General features: G+C 43.7%; 1 protein-coding gene across 15 annotated transcripts in view; it reads right to left on the bottom strand.

Moving 5' to 3' along the window:
- ca10a (carbonic anhydrase Xa) overlaps window positions 1-14,150 on the bottom strand; it is a 176,190-nt gene that overhangs the window by 61,748 nt on the left and 100,292 nt on the right. For 12 of the 15 annotated variants that reach the window (XM_061755757.1, XM_061755761.1, XM_061755764.1 and 9 more), the window contains one exon: window positions 1,308-1,380. In XM_061755757.1, coding sequence (XP_061611741.1) covers window positions 1,308-1,380 — 73 coding nt within the window. Of the gene's footprint in view, window positions 1-1,307; window positions 1,381-8,728; window positions 8,844-10,016; window positions 13,662-14,150 lie in introns of those variants that run through there. The other 3 variants (XR_009785618.1, XR_009785620.1, XR_009785619.1) reach the window with 2 other exon arrangements.

Genomic DNA, 14,150 nt, shown 5'->3' with positions numbered 1-14,150 from the left:
TGGCCTCTGGCCAACCGCCTCTCCCTTTTTTTTGTTTTCTTTGTCCTCGGGCACCTCCGGGAGCCACCATGTGCGCAAATGCCCGCCACAACCAAGCCTGCGGCGTTTTCAATCGAAGAAGTCGGCCATGCGGCTCCGATCGCTTTCCCTAGCCCCGATCGGTCGACGGGCTCGGCACGCCACCATGTCAACCGGCAGGAAAGTTATGAGCGCATCCCAAACGGGACAACAACTTTCCTTTCCCATTTCTTTTTTTCTTTTTATTTTCGTGCATCTTGTTTTTCTTCAACCAAACCTGCTTCGTTTCCACCTGAGGTCCGGAGGAAGACCACCCCCAAAGCCCAGCTGATCTGCGTACGCCTCGTTTTCTTTCTTTCTTTTATCTTTAGTGTTATTTTATTTTTGTAGTTTGTAGTTGTAGCTGTGTGTTTCATTAAAAATCCCATAAAATTCCACTCTTGGTCGTATTTTGTGTGTGTTCTGAGTTTAAGCAAACCTCTGTAACCTAGGACTCAAAATGTCGTAAAGTGTAGCAAACTTCAGATTATGAGACTGATTAAAAAGGTTTGTCGTCATTTCGCCTAAAGTTAAACTTGTAAAAAGTGACGTGGTGCCCTTTTCCGAGACATTAGTTTGATTTTAACAAATAAATTTAAAATTACGATAAATCGGAAGTGACACAAACGTCGCTCCCGGCTTATTACTTTCTCCTAAATTAATTACATTCTTACTTGACATATATACGCTACAGCTGTATAGATAGTTTTTTTGTCAGTCTTTCTGTAGTCTTAAGTACAGCTGAAAGGTTTTAACACTATCAGGTCTTAAAATGTGAAAATGGTTAATAGTTGAGAGTATTTATTAAAAATTAAGAAAATAAATCGAAATTTAAATTATCGAAAATATTATTATTATTATTATATTACTTTGAGAAAGTAATTGAAATAGTTACACTACTATTACTTTTTCAACAGGGTAACTTGTAAAAGTAACCAACTTACATTTCCAAAGTAATTTTCCCAACACTGGTTACTAGTGTGGATACGGCACAAATTAAACTTGTATCTCAAGGCAGCGCAGTACTTTGGCAGCTGGTTTATATGATTCTTTTGCCATATCAACAGTAAGCCTTCTAGCTCTGGTCTTTGTAATCTTACCAATCTACTCTTGGAGAAGTCAAAGAGTCACTTTGAATTTGCATAACAATGAAAAAGAAAAAATATTTAAGTGTTCACTGAAAAAAATCTCAGAAAAACAAACATCTGAAAGCTAATATGTATTGTATGTTAAGACAAACATCCACTTACTTTTATATGTTACTCTTGTGATGCTGTCTCTGTTTAGCAATCGATTCAGGAAACTGTTAGATGTTTCAGCCACCTGCATTAAATAATAGGAATAGAACAAAAAGTAGTTATCAGAAGATGGTGCTGAGTTTCTTTCTGATACACATTTGAATATTTTATTTTGAAAACAGAAAATCCTCTTTCGGGGAGAACGGATTAGGCCAAATACGTCCCCATCTACTACCCACAAAGACGATCCTTTAATGCTTGCATCCTCTAAAAGTTGGCATTATCACACATTTTTGTAAAAACAAGATAAGCGGTAAAGAAAATGGATGGATGAATGGACAAACAAAGCAAAAAAAAATCATGCATCATGTCTCGCAAGTCAACAGTGCACCTCAATATTCCTCGGTTGTGCACACAGCTGTTGTGAGCTGATGTCTTTGATGTGTGATTGTCCTTGACAAAAAAAAAAATAGACATCTCTGTCAACTGAATTTCAGCGCACCAAAGGGCCCACATTAACTCTTTGTGTTTTGCTTTTTCCTTGGGCTTGTAGTGACACTTAATTCTGAAAGGACGATGGTGTTAAGAGACAAAAATGTCCATTGTAAGTTACTGTGAAATCAGCGGACTCACATTATCAGTGGAAAGGACTACTGTAGTGTCCAAGTACGTTGTCAACTCCTGCATATCACAACGCATAATGTTACTTTGTATTTGTATTTAGGTTTTTATGATGGTGATAGTTTGGTCTGTGGAACAGTTATTCCCCCAAAAAATTATCTAAAAAAAAAAAAAAAGTCAGAATCAAGTTTTGAAAGACGACCAAATTGAAGTTCCACCAGTCTCATGTAGTGCAGTATTTTTTAAAGTGTACGTGAGGCTCCGTCTTAGTGGTATATAGAGGAATAATTTAATTAAAAACTGTATATTAACAAATACAAATGTGAAACATGATAAATGTAAAAAAATATTAAATGCATGCATAAAACAGAATGGTAATATAAAACAAGGGCAAGAAAATGAAGGAAGATAAAAATAAAATTAAGACTTTTTACTTTGTAAGTGCTTCAGGATAGTCGCAGGTAAGCTAACATTTGACAACCTTGGACATGGCAGTACTAGGCTGTCCAAGCAAGAGGGTTGATTGCTGAATGAAAAAATGAAGAGTTTGAACAAACTTCAGTATGCAAAGAAAAGTGTGTATCAGATGTGTAACAAAGGCACAATAACTGAGGAGGACAAGAGCGAGCCAAGCGCATGTACTAACAGTGGCTACTGAAGGAGCGCCGGGGATGCTCTCGCAAGCACCAGTAGCAAACGTTGCAAGGCGGTGAGAAAATATATCAAATATATAAACTCTGAACCTTTTGATGATATTATGGACCGTAGATGATGAAATCCCTAAATTCCTTGCAATTGTACGTTGAGGAACATTGTCCTTAAACTGTTCGAATATTTTCTCATGCGCTTGTTAATAAAGAGGTGAACCTCGCCCCATCTTAACTTGTGAATGACTGAGCTCCTTTTCTACCCAATCATGGGACCCACCTGTTCCCAATTAGCCTGTTCACCTGTGGGATGTTCCAAACAAGTGTTTGATGAGCATTCCTCAACTTTCTCAGTCTTTTTTGCCACCTATCCCAGCTTTTTTGGAACGTGTTGCAGCCATAAAATTCTAAGTTAATGATTATTTACTAAAAACAATCAAGTTTAACAGTGTGAACATTAAATATATTGTATTTGTAGTGTATTCAATTGAATATAGGTTGAAAATGATTTGCAAATCATTGTATTCTGTTTTTATTTATGCTTAACACAATGTCCCAACTTCATTGGAATTGGGGTTGAAGAAGAACCCACCTTAAAGTCTACAGATTCTGCTTTCTCATGTCATGCATGGATGTCAGTGCAACTGAGAGGTCTTCGAAATATTTAGCCCACCTACTCTCAACGTTCTGAGTTGGGATCAGCAGCGCACCATCCCCACTATACAGAGTGTTAACAGTGAACTGCTTTCCCCTGCTAAGATGCCAGATGGTGGTGAGACAGTCAGCCTAACCCCTTTTCATGAGCCAGGAACATGAGCGTCCTTGAAAAATAAATACTACGCCATTACTACATTGCTACATCACACCCGATTACAATCTAAATTTAGCAACAGCGGTAATACCCGTCCGGCACTTCGCACTATTACCACAATCATATTTCACCCACAAATATGGCCAAATGTAATTGACACACATATATCACATTAACACACAAAGATTATGCAGTCATTCCGTTCTGAAAGAACCGCATGAACTGATGAAGACACGAAAGCACCCCACACAAGTAGCGATTATGCAGTCACACATATAAACAAACGAGCATTAATATCACACTCTAATCCACGCCTACGGAGAATTTTGTGTTTTCAATTAACTAATTTCAATGCAACAATGCATTTTTTTTAACTGTGGGAGAAAGCCAGAGTACGCAGAGAAAACCCACTCAAGCATGGGGAGAACATGCAAACTCCAGAGGAACGCCGGAGCCCGGATTAGAACCCACGGCCACAAACTATAAGGCGGATGCGACAACCACTCCGTATCACAGCTGTCAAACAATACTGAAATAGGACCTTTCGTTTTCCTTTTCACATTTGTGGCTTTTCAAATATGTTTTGTTTTCCATGAAAAAACTAACATCTGCCTGTACCACGAATTAATATTTTTAATCCTACTAAAGGTCAACATTGCATGAACAAGTATAAATGTATTCCCCAAAACACGGAAATACAAAATGCTTTTTAAACACACATCTCAACTATTAAAACAGTTCCCATTTAAAAACAAAGAACGCCAATAATTTACATATCTAATAAACAGGCACAAAAACGTCAGGCCAACATTTCAGTATGATTAGTATTTTGATGACTGCAACCCAAAAAAAGGCTTGCAAAAAAGCAGCACAGGCATCTCAGCTCCTAATCTTCAAGTAACAATGAACAAGCAAATGAAGACAAACTTTCAAGTAAATCAAAACAATTCTACCAACAGTTTGTCACTGGTCTTCATCAATGTTAAATCTTCATTATGCCAAGGCCTCAAAAGGACTTATACTAGTTTTCCCGGTACAAAGAAACCCAAACATACTCTCTGTTTGCAGGGTTAAAAGCCCCCGTTGATCCTCACGTCTTACACAATGGGTTTAGTATTTCAACTGAGGGGCGAGATTAAGTCGTCGTCGAGAGCGATATGCCTAGTTATTAATGGCCACTATGATGCGCCAATCTTACTTCAATCAGACCACTCCTCAGCTGAGTAACCTTCTGGAGGGCTGGGAGCAGCCGCTCTAGTATTACAACAGACAGCCATTTGACAGAAAACACTTTTGTGACATAAAAACACAGTAGGGAAAAGTCACTGAGCAATGAAAGGTTACCAGTAATGTGGTAATGCCGATACATTTTTAAAAATGTTTTTATTTTTTGACAATAAAAAGTCCTCTAGCACTTTAGAGCTGGAAGAGGTGGTGACAAGGATATCCAAGGTGACCAGGCTGTCCAAGAGGATTTTGCATGCTCTTGTCTTAGTTCTGGCAGCGTGCAAGTCCTCAAGGGCAGGTAGGGGGGTACGGACAATTTTTTTTCAGCAGTTTTGATTGTCTGTTGCAGTCGGAGTGTGTCCTTTTTTGTGGCAGCACCAAACCAGACTGTGATGGATGAACACAAGACTGATTCGGTGACTGCTGTGTAGAACTGCCTCAACAGCTCGTTGTAGCAAGCCGTGCTTACTCAGAAGCTGCAGGAAGTACATCCTCTACTGGGCCTTTTTGAGGATGGAGTTGATGTTGGTCTCCCACTTCAGGTCCTGAGAGACTGTAATTCCAAGGAACTTCCTCTTCATCGCCAAGACCTGGCTGAGTGCTGGTGAGTCCTGTCTCATTACAGAACTGTTACCTGACGAGTGCTGCTATTTCAATTCTCCCCGGACATCTGGCCGAGGTGGAGGAATTGCGACTGTTTTTAAGAGTGATTTAAAATGCAAACAGAAATCACTGTCAACCCCTACCAGCTTTGAAGTGAGTCTGTTTGAACTGGGGCATTCACACGGTGTTGTATGCGGTGGTTTATCGGCCTCCTAAATATAACAAAGACTCTATAACAGACTTTTCTATGTTCTTAGCGGATATTACGCCTAAATAATGACCGGGTTGTTATTGTTGGTGATTGTAATATTCACGTGTGTTGCCCCAAGAACCCATTTGGGAGTGACTTTCTAAACATCATTAGCTCTTTTAATCTTGTCTAGTCTGTAATTGGGCCTACACATGAACGTGGTCACACACTTGAATTTGTTTTATCCTACAGTTTGTTGGTTTCTAATCTGGAGATCTGTGATGCTTTTTTTCTCTGATCATATGCCTGTACTGTTTGAAGCTGCTGTTTGCTGTCAAGCAGTCAAACCTCACACTACCGCTCGCAGATGTCGAGTTATTAACTCTTCCACTGCTGCGGCCTACTTTTCGGAGGTGGGAACATGACAGTATGGGACTGCCTTTAGTCAAAAATGCATTATACCTGTAAGTGTGTATAAGGATACTGAGGCTCTGAACTCTTGGTTCCTCGACATCTGTCACACTGCTATGGACATCGCGGCTCCATTAAAAACTAGAAGGTAAAAAACTAAAACGTAAACGGAGGCTGAGCCCTGGGTGAATGAAACAACCCGTGCTACCAGACAGGCTTGTCGAGGAGCTGAGAGAAAGTGGAAAGCCCTCAGGTTCACCAAGTGATATTGTACCTCCCTGACTTTTTAAGGAAGTTTTCCCTTCTATTGGGCCATTGTTTACTGCAGTTATTAATAGTAGTCTGTCTGCAGGAGTGGTACCCATTCATTTTAAACATGCCGTTGTGCGACCTTTGTTAAAAAAAAAAACCTGGCCTGGATTCCCACTGTTTTGGCAAATTTTAGGCCTATCTCCAAATTGCTTTTCCTTATTAAAATCTTGGAAAAGACTGTCTATTCCCAGTTTATGGAGTTTATTAATAAACCAAATATTATTGATCTTTTCCAATCTGGTTTCAAAACATTGCACAGCACCGAATCAGCGCTTTTAAGTTTTTAATGACATCTTTTTAGCTACTGACTCTGGTCATTGTGTTGTCCTAGTACTTTTAGATCTGACTGGAGCTTTTGATACAGTGGACCATGACATCCTGATTACTCGTTTGGATCAGTGGGTGGGCATCAGCGGTACAGCACTTGAATGGTTCAGGTCCTACCTGTCTCAACGAACCTTTTGTGTTAGCCTTGCTGACTCTGTGTCCTCCATTGCTCCCTTTTATTATGGGGTGCCACAGGGTTCTGTGCTTGGCCCTCTCTTATTTTCCCTGTATTTACTCCCACTCGGCTCAATACTCAGGAAACATGGTATTTCTTTTCATTGCTATGCAAATGACAGTCAGATCTATGCCCTCCTTATAAAGTCAGACTCTTACTATGCTAAGCCATTGCTAGAGTGGTTACATGATATTAAGGCCTGGATGTCTCTTAACTTTTTAAATTTTAATGAAAAATGACAGGTTATAGTCTTTGATGGCACTTCTTTGACCCCCAGTTGATTAGCACAATATCAAAAGTCCATCATTAACAACCTGGGTCTAAAAGTGGAATCTGATCTTAAATTTGACACGCAAATTAAAGCAGTGTTTAAATCTAGCTTTTTCCAGTTAAGGCAGCCCGCAAAAATCAAACCGGTCCTTGAGAAACAGCACTTTGAAATAGTAATCCACACCTTTGTGACCACTCGGCTGGATTACTGCAATGCACTATATATGGGGGTTAGTGGTACCTCCATTGCTCGTCTGCAACTGGTTCAAAATGCTGCGGCTCGTCTTTTAAATGGCACAAGAAAGTATGAGCATATATAAACTATTTTAGTTTAACTCCACTGGCTGCCTGTTCGTTTTAGGATTCATTTTGAAATTCTTTTATTTGCTTTTAAAGCCTTGAATGGCGTTGCCCCATCGTACCTCTCTGAGCTGCTGCACCCCTACATTCCCAGGCTCTCACTCAGGTCATCTGACCATCTGCTTTTGACAGAGCCCAGAGCCAGGCTTAAACTTAGAGTTGAACGAGCGTTTGCTGTTGCAGCTCCAAAACTGTGGAATGATTTTGCCACTCCACATCAGACAAGCCTAATCACTGTGTCATTTTAAATCCTTGCTTAAAACCCATTCACTGTGTCATTTTAAATCCTTGCTTAAAACCCATCTTTTTACTCTGGCTTTTAACACCAATTAGCGTGATGTATATGTGTTGTGTGGGCAATGCATTTTATTTTATGTTGATTTTACCTACTTCATTTTATGTAGTTTTTATCTCATTTTATTTTATCGTTTTTATCCTGCGGCACGGTGGTCGACTGGTTAGAGCGTCAGCCTCACAGTTCTGAGGACCGGGTTTCAATCCCCGGCCCCGCCTGTGTGGCGTTTGCATGTTCTCCCCGTGCCTGCGTGGGTTTTCTCCACACAGGCGGGGACGGAGATTGAACCCCTCACCTCAGAACTGTGAGGCTGACGCTCTAACCAGTCGGCCACCGTGCCGCGGTTTCAAAACTAATTATCCAAAATTTTGTTGTGTATATGTGGTAATATGTTAAGTCAATTAAACAATTATACATTTTCAGAGTCATGCTGGACCTCTGAGGAGGCTGACATTTCCAAACAAACACATTTGTGAACTCATCATAAACATTAAAGGTATATGGTAGACAACTAAAATAAGGATTTTTCTGGAAATATACTTCAATTCAGCTTTAAAACACTAAAAAACAGCATTTACCAGCAAAAATGGGGTAACTCTAAGCAATATATACTTTGTTTTCTTAAACAACACCCAAACAAACACTTATTGTGTTTCATTTTTAGTCACACTGTTCTTTAAGGTAAAATACACTTACTGTACGTGATGGTGAATGTATACATCAGAGCTCCCTATATTTCATGCTGGAATTGTTTTAACAACAAATATGGTGTATTTGTCAGATTGACTTGTGTTCTCGGCAAGAATCTCCATCCCGTTTCTGAGGAAGCTTATATAGCACGACACCGTGGGTGTGAAGAAGGCGTTGGTGTTTGTATATCCACACCTACGGACCACCCCCCCTCCATTATTTCATAAAGAACGTTGTTCTCCCAAAACACACAATTCAAAAAGCCAAGCCACTAGCGGCTCGGCAGCACAGAGGGCTACTTTTACGATATTTGCATCCTAGAGTTAGTCATTAAGTAATTAACCGGCAGCTCCACTCATTACTTTGATCATACGGCTTTTTATGCTACCTGATCTTTAAACCATAGCGGATTTAACACCACGATGAAAAATTAAAATTGTTTTGACACTTAATGAGGGTTAACAATGTAAATTACATCTGCGGTCCATAAGTACCTCTTTGTGCGGCCTCTGACTCAGAAACTTCAGAGCCGGATGTACATCTGCCTTTAGGAATCCCACCTTCCATGCAACTGGAGTGGTCATTTTCACTTGAAGAAAGTGTTGGTATCTGTCAGGGAGAGGTGTGTTTGCATGAGGGGGTAGAAAGAAACTCCACCCTGTATCTGAGTTGTTGGCATGAAAAAGGCATTGCCGTACGTACGTATAACCACACATAAGGACCGCACCTCAATCATTTCACCGAAAGAACGTTACCAATTCATACACTATTTTTATGTTTCTTACATCTCCTGAGTTTTAACAATAGATGTATCATTTCAACTGCATTGTTTTACAAGCTTTTAACAGATGTTTGCGTAATCATTTTAAGAATGCAGATTTGTTGTTTTTAGTAGTAACGCAGTTATTACACATATGTTGACTTACTAAAGCCCTACTTTTACGATATTTGCATCCTAGAGTTAGTCATTAAGTAATTAACCGGCAGCTCCACTCATTACTTTGATCATACGGCTTTTTATGCTACCATTCACATTCACACTGTCACTGAGTGGGAACTGAAGCCACGCTGCCCGGACCAAAGTCAGGCGAGTGTACCACTACACCATCAGTGACCTTGTTAAACGTGTTGTCTTTTATTGAAAACATTTTTTTTTTTAAATAAAATAAAAACTGAAATCCTAGTCTTCAATTATACATGCCTCCAATGACTTGAATCAATTGGCAAGGAGAAACACTACACCACTACACCACAGGGAAAGACCCCCCCTTTTATTAGGTCACCTTATGATTTCAGCAGCTCCCAACATGTCTCATCACACATGCCTTGTCTAGTCCAATGCTTCAATGTTCCAGATAAAACATTTGTTTTTGCTTTGGTTAAGTGGTTTTCTATTTTTCTTGTCCCTCGTGCATCAACTGTAGAAATTATAGCTTTTTTGTTGACTTCGATGGCTCACTCATTCATCAAAGACAAAGCATTTAAAAACAAAGACTGGAGATGTCACGATACAATCGTATCAGGGTTGACTGGAACCAGAAGCAGACGGAGGCGGAAGAAGTCGTGGACAATGGTTTATTTAAATGGGGTTCAGAGTGGGATCTCCAAGGCGTGATGATGAACCGTCAGGACAAGGAATGTGCGGGAAGTGGTGGCGTGAGCAGGTGGAAGAGCTTGGCGGCGTGGCTGGAGAGAACAGCAAGGCGGGGAGCAAGGAAGGAGCAGTGAAGATGAAGAGGAAACACAGAGATAAGTACAATTGCGGGGAGTAGCGTAGCTTACGTGCAAGGAGAGAGCCGGTGTACCACAGATGAACGTTAATATTCTGGCGGTGGAATCCTGGCTCTGGCAGGCTTAAATGCAGACAATGTTGAATGCTGATTGACAACAGGTGCGCCGAGTTGGTACTGATTACTGGGAAGAGAGAGAGAGGGAGAGAGAGGGCAAGAGGGGCCCAAAGCGGCACCCAAGCCCCAACAAAGGTACTGCAGGGCACAGACCATGACAGTAACCCCCCCCCCCCCCCCCTCAATGGACATCTTCTGGCACAGCTGTAGGGCTTCCCAGGGTGAGCCGTGTAAAAGTCCCTAATCAGGGAGACATCAAGAATAAGCTTGCGGGAGATCCAGGAGTGTTCCTCCGGACCATACCCCTCCAAGTCCACAAGAAACTGGTAACCCCTGCCCCTGGGCCTCACATCAAGGTTGAGTGACACTGTGAAGGCAGATGGTCATCTATAACACGGGGGGGGGGGGGGGGGGGTTGTTCAGGGCCGCAGGGCTAACTAAGAGCATCGGATGGATCTTGAGAGATGGTGGTCCCTCACCGCGGGAAACGCCACCGTATGCTCCTGTTCCTTAAACAACAGAGGTTGGAAACCATAACACGTCCTTAAAGGAGACATACCTGTGTCGGAGCTGGTGAGGGAGTTGTGAGCATATTCAATCTATGGGAGAAAGGCGCTCCAGGAGGTGGGATTGCATGTGGCAACGCAGCGAAGAGCCGACTCCAGAGTCTGATTTGCCCGCTCTGTCTGGCCGTTGGGCTGTGGATGGTACCCAGAAGACAGACTGGCTGCTGCGCCCACCGCCTTACAGAACTCCCTCCATACCTGGGAGAACTGAGGACCTCGGTCTGAGACGATGTCAATGGGCATTCCCTGGAGTTTAAAGACGTGACTGACAAGGAGTTTAGCGGTCTCAAAGGCAGATGGTGATTTGGGAAGGGGTAGATTACGGACATACTTGGAGAATCGATCAATAATAAGAAGAATGATAGTATTACCTTCAGAGGGAGGTAGGCCGGTTACGAAGTCCAAGGCAATGTGGGACCAGGGGCGGCTCGGGACAGGTAAGGGGCGCAGCAGACCAGCTGGGGGCAGTTGTGAAGTCTTCCCTCGGGCACAGACGGAGCAGGCTCGGACAAACTCCTGGGTGTCTTTCACCAGGCTGGGCCACCAGAAGTGGCCCTCCATTCCTCCAATGCCCAGACGATGGCCAGCCGCTCACCACTTCCTACGTCACAATTCACTCGGGTGGAGACAGACGACTGGAGAAAAAGGCACAAGGATGTAGTTTCTAGGATTCGGTGTTCCGCTGGGGGAGAACGGCCACTGCCCCAGTGTCAGAGGCGTCGACCTCCACAAAGAACTTGAGGGAGGGGTCGGGGTGTCTCAGGATGGGGGCGCTTGTGAATAATTCTTTTAGGCGCTCGAAGGCTTGTGATGCAGCAGGGTCCACTGGAATGGAGAGCTGGTGTAGGTAAGGCTAATGAGAGGAATAGCGTTGGTTAATCCAAAAGGCATGACCTGGTATTCTAAGTGTCCAAGGGGGGTATTGTAAGCAGTTTTCCATTCATGCCCTTCTCTAATGCGCATGAGGTGGTATGCTTTGCGTAGATCCAATTTGGTGAATATCTGGGTGTCGCAGAGGGGTTCAAATGAGGGGTCAATAAGGGGCAATGGAGATTTATTTTTTATGGTGATGTCATTGAGTCCACGGTAATCGATGCAGGGGCGGAGAGTGGTATCTTTTTTCTCAACAAAGAAGAAGCCAGCCCCCATGGAGGAAGAAGAGGCCCGGATGAGTCCAGAAGCAAGGGAGTCACGGATATAGTCCTCCATAGCCTTTTTCTCAGGGCGGGAAAGGTTGAAGAGTCGGGTGGAGGGGAGAGGGGCTCCCGGCAGGAGATCGATCGCACAGTCATAAGGGCGGTGAGGGGGTAGTGAAATGACAAGATCTTTCCTGAAAACAGGAGAGAGGTCGTGATATTCTTCCAGCACCCGGGAGAGGTCGACCTGTGTGGCAGATGTTTGAGGTTTGCAGGAAGGCGGCATGGCAGAAAGCAGACAATGTGAATGGCAGTGAGGACTCTACCCGGTGATCGATAGGTGGGTCCAAACGATGGCGGGTTGTGCTTCATGAGCCAGGGGATTCCGAGGACTAACAGAGTCACAGGGGAGGGAATAACAAAAAGCTGGATGGTTTCCCGGTAATTACCTGAGATGATTAGAGTAAACACAGCTGTTTGGTGGGTGACAGGGGAGATGAGTCACACATCTAGGGCTGTGACCATTTTTGGGAGTTGGAGCTGACGTGCTAAACCCTCATGAATAAAACTATCATCTGTGCCGGAGTCAATGAGGGCTGTTACTGGTGTGTTGCAAACGGGACCAAGAATACAAGCGGGAACGGTCATACGGGAGGGAGAACTCGGGGAGGTGTTGGTTTGGCTCACCACGGCGCTCTCAGGTTATGGCAAGCCCGGTCTTTTGGTCTTATGGAGCATCTGGCAATGAAGTGGCCTGGTTGGCCACAATAGATACACAATCTTTGGTTGTAAATGGCGCTGACGTTCCTGAGGGTCGAATCTGGTGTTACCGAGTTGCATGGGCTCACCCAATGCAGTGGGGGTGATGAGGAGGCGGTCGGGAGTTCAGGATGCGGCGGAATTGCTAATGGCACTATGCCCGCGGTGGATACTTATCTACGAGCTCTTATTCCCCTCTGCCGTGCTCTTTCCCACAAACGATTGTCTCGGTGAATGGAAAACAAAATTAGGTCCTCGAGTGTGGAGGGCTTGTCCCTGGCTGCGAGCTCGTCCTTGAGCTGCTCCGAAAGCCCTTTAAAAAAATACCCCTTAGGGCGGCGTCATCCCACCCACACTCACCCACAAGAATTCTAAATTCAACAGAATAGGATGCCACGGAACTAGAGCCCTGAGTGAGTGTAAGGAGGCGTCGAGTGGGGTGGTCGAAGACCTTTTTAAGCTCGGCGGAAAAGGAGTCAAATGACATGAGTACCGGGGAGAAATTATGCCATAGCGCGGTTGCCCATTTAGGAGCTTTTCCGCGTAGGAGGTTGTTGACAAATGCAACCTTGGATTGTTCAGCAAGGTAGCTCAACGGTTGCAGTTTGAATACTAGGGAGCAATTTAAGCGGAATTGGCTCCATGAACCCAAGTCCCCGGAGTATGGCTTGGGCGGAAGAACATGAGGCTCTTTTTACAGGAGGTGGGATTGATCCGAGGGTGCGGGCTCTGAAGGAATACTCGGGAGGGTGGCCGATGTGCATTTGGGAAGAAAGAGGGATGGTTGGTGAAAGTGGGTGTTTTAATGTCCTGTCTTCCAATGTGGGGCGTGTTGGTGGGTGAGTGCTTCTCTTAGCAGCTCTGGGTTTGCTGGGTCCATGATGGCCAGAGTATTCTGTCAGGATACAATTGTATCAGGGTTGACTGGACCCAGAAGCAGACGGAGGCAGAAGAAGTTGTGGAGAATGGTTTATCTTTTAATAGTTCAGAGTGGGATCTCCAAGGCATGATGGTGGACTGTCGGGACAAGGAACGTGCAGGAAGCGGTGGCATAAGCAGGTGGAAGAACTTGGCGGCGTGGCAGGAGAGAACAGCGAGGCGGGAAGCACGGAAGGAGCACTGAGGACGAAGAGGAACATGGAGATAAGTACAATTGTGGGGAGGAGCGTAGCTTACGTGCAAGGAGAGAGCCAGTGTATCACGGATGAACGTTAATACCCTGGCGGTGGAATCTTGGATCTGGCAGGCTTAAATGTAGGCAATGATGAATGCTGATTGACAACAGGTGCGCTGCTGAGCGGGTGCTGATTACTGGGAAGAGAGAGACGGGTGCAAAGCGCCACCCAAGCTCTAACAAAGGAACTGCAGGGCACAGACCATGACAAGAGGGCTGAAATTTTAGCCGGAGAGTTTTAATATGTATAACTTCAAAATGGCACCATGATGCAATTTCAAAATTTTCAACTCTCTGACAGCGCACCTCGAAGTCAACCAATAGGATGCCGTATTGTGACTGGAGCTTCGCCTCTCGTGCTTGTCGTTGTCAACATACTTGGTCGCTGTTGTCAACATTTATTCACACGTTTACCGAAGCTTTAGAGCATGATT

The sequence above is a fragment of the Phyllopteryx taeniolatus genome, chromosome 19 (genome assembly GCF_024500385.1).
Source record: "Phyllopteryx taeniolatus isolate TA_2022b chromosome 19, UOR_Ptae_1.2, whole genome shotgun sequence".
Taxonomy (NCBI): domain Eukaryota; kingdom Metazoa; phylum Chordata; class Actinopteri; order Syngnathiformes; family Syngnathidae; genus Phyllopteryx; species Phyllopteryx taeniolatus.
Note: the sequence above shows the minus strand (reverse complement) of the source record. Positions and strands in the feature narration are given on the sequence as shown.